This window comes from Octodon degus, unplaced genomic scaffold, assembly GCF_000260255.1.
Source record: "Octodon degus isolate 3935 unplaced genomic scaffold, OctDeg1.0 scaffold00067, whole genome shotgun sequence".
Classification (NCBI taxonomy): domain Eukaryota; kingdom Metazoa; phylum Chordata; class Mammalia; order Rodentia; family Octodontidae; genus Octodon; species Octodon degus.
The window spans coordinates 11,822,305-11,825,187 of NW_004524643.1; the positions used below are offsets into that span (position 1 = coordinate 11,822,305).

General features: G+C 47.2%; 1 protein-coding gene across 1 annotated transcript in view; it reads right to left on the bottom strand.

Annotated features, from left to right (window-relative positions):
- The window catches only part of Hps5 (HPS5, biogenesis of lysosomal organelles complex 2 subunit 2), a 43,351-nt gene that overhangs the window by 36,655 nt on the left and 3,813 nt on the right, over positions 1-2,883 (bottom strand). The window contains exons 3-5 of the mRNA XM_023719333.1: positions 1,415-1,525; positions 1,209-1,273; positions 575-767 (exon numbers count right to left, since the gene is read on the bottom strand). Of these exons, the coding sequence (XP_023575101.1) occupies positions 575-767; positions 1,209-1,273; positions 1,415-1,525 (369 nt within the window). The remainder of the gene's footprint in view (positions 1-574; positions 768-1,208; positions 1,274-1,414; positions 1,526-2,883) is intronic.

Consider the following 2,883-nt stretch of genomic DNA (forward strand, 5'->3'; position numbering starts at 1 on the left):
TTACTTACTTACTTGGTACAGGGTCTCACTGCACAGCTCTACTCGTAGTGATCCTCCTGTCTCAGTCTCTGTAGAGCTGGGATTACAACCACATGCCACCACACCCAGTTTTAAGGGATTTTATTTATACTAACAGTAAACAGGTATCTATTTTTTGTTAATAGCCCTATACTGGGGCCGGGGAGATGACTCAGTGGAATACGCGCTTCCCTGGCAAGTGCAAGGGCGTGAGTTCAATCCCCGGTTCTAGAAAAAAAAAAAAAGCCCTATATTACAAAATATTTTACTTAAATGAATCTTTTTTTAATGAATCTTATAGATAATAGTAGCTACTGTACCAGCCCAGCTCCCCAGGCACTGCTGAGACCGTGATCGAGACTGGGTATGGCGGAGGCATCTGCAATCCCAGGGCTTGGGAGGATAAAAACAGGAGGATCACTACAATCTGTGAGACCCTGTAGTACTTGTACTAAAATACACAAAAAATAAATAAAACTGCACCCTGTAATCCCAAATACTGTAAGACAATGCCTAATAGCTCACCGTATTGACAGGGCACTAGAGTGGCTCTCACCTTTGTTTGTTTAGAAGTATTGAGTTTGATGGCAGAGACCTTCCCCGCGTGGTCACCTATGAACACTCTAAGAATAGCTGTGTCCCAGCAGAGAGCCGTAACCTTTCGGCCTTTGTGTTCTGAAGACACATAAATTCGCTCCGGCTTCCCACGATGCTCCTGATTTAATTCCCAAATGACCACAAGACCTTGACTGCAAAGTTGAGTCACAAAAACAAATTTGTGGCAGTGGTAAGAAGGATAAGATGTAACGGTAGAACATCAACTATATTACCTACATACGGAAACACTTCCTCTTCAGAAAAAAAGGAAGTGAAAGTTAAGGTATTAATTGCTTTGTACTGAGTCACCAAACCAGAGTAATAGGAGAACTTAACGGTCCAGATTATCTCCGGTCCCTTTCTTTTTTAAGGACTTTGAATTGTGGCCTCAAATTAGCATTCTTCACGAACACTGGGATGACCAGCTGCCCGCACTGGGTGGCCATGGCCTGAGAGGCTTCCCGGGCACAGGACCTTCGGTGCTAACACAGGGACAGCACTGGCAAATCGAGGTGACTGCTCACCCTAACAACATACTGGCCAGCTGAAAATGTCTTCAGAAAAGGTCACATAGTTTGAAAACTATTTCTCACCTGGTAGCTACCGCAACGTAATTATCATCATGTGAACAACAGGCAACCTGAGCGATTGCGCCTTCCTGGGGCACAAAAGGAAGAATGCTTTTAGAATCCCAAGCTTTACAACCTTCTTTTATTCTAAATAATGAATTACCCTGGCGAAACTCGTATTTACGAACGAGACTCTGAGAGGCCCGTGACGGGGCTCCCTTCCATCTTACCCGGTGGGATAGAAGAAGCCTGTGCTTCCAGCCTTCCTTCTGAATGAGGTTCACTCCTCCTCCTGAGCTGCCCAGAGCCAGCCATTTCCGAGACGCGGCTATGCTGGTGCACTGAAAACGTGGGAAGAGACAAGCGGGAGGCGCTCGCAGCCACTTAACCAAAGGAACTCCCCGCCGGAAAGAAAGACGAGCCTTGTGCTCAGTCCCCCGCGCCCCCCAGCACCCCTGACAGATGGACGCCGCACAATGGCACTCACTCTAATTCTACAAGGTTGAAAAATAACCAAACAAAGGACATTTTGTTTTAAAACGTTTTGCTGAATCTCAAAAACTCTCAATTGGCTGTGGGTATAAATGAGTCATTTTGTCTTTGGCAGAAGCTTAGTATTCTGTGCAGAGTGGCGGGCTTCTTCTAAAGGCGACTGAAAGGGGAACAATCAAGGAAGTCACCAGAGGATAATGCGAACTGCGACCACTCTCACCACTCTTTTTTTTTTTTAATAATATTTTTTTAATTTTTTTTAATATTTCTTTTATTTTTTTATTTATTACATTTTTTTTAGTTTGTGTGTGTGTCTGTGTGTGTGTGTGTGGCCAGCTCAGCCCACCTGGGGGCGGGGCTGGCTGGCATGTGGTGCTGGGGGATTGAACCGCGGTCCCTGTGCTTTGCCAAGCTTGTTCCAAGTAGGTGCTTTAGACCACTGAGCCATCTCTCCAGCCCCACTCTCACCACTCTTGCCATCCCAAGTCTGCATAGTTGTCCCAAGACACCCACAGCCCAAAAGCCAACAAAACCGTGGCGGGCACACACGCAGGTCACTGTGCCACCAGCTCTTCCCACACCCTAGGCCTCCTGATTTCTCTCTTGGATGCTCAGGGAAAGCAGCAGTCATGCTATGCCCAGTACCCTGGCGAAAGTTACTGGCTCACTAAGAGACCTTCCCGAACCGAACCTCTCCAACACTGTTGCCTTCTGTCCCGAATCAGAAGAAACTAGTCACTTTCCCAGGTTCTCTGCCTGCCAGCTGTAGCCACGTGACCCAAGCCCAGCTAAGAAGACTAATTCCGCTGAGGACTTCCTAGGAAGCTCTGCCTTTTCCAGATGAAATGCAGTGTGAAGACAACTAAGTCTCTGCTCTTGGGCCCTTTCATTCTTGCTTGGGATGTTATATGGGATATTAAAACTGGAGTCAGAGCTGGACATGATGGTCCACGCCTGTTATCCCCACACTCAGAAGGCTGAGGCAGGAGGATCACCTCGAGTCCAAAGCCACCCTGAATTGTATAGCAAGCCCCATCTCAAAAAAAGAGTGGAGTCAGAATACATATACTACAACTATTACTAAAAGCCAAGACAGGGGCTGGTGAGATGGCTCAGTGGTCTAAAGCACCTACATAGAACAAGCTTAGCAAAGCACAGGGACCGCAGTTCAATCCCCCAGCACATGCCAGCCAGCCCCGCCCCCTGG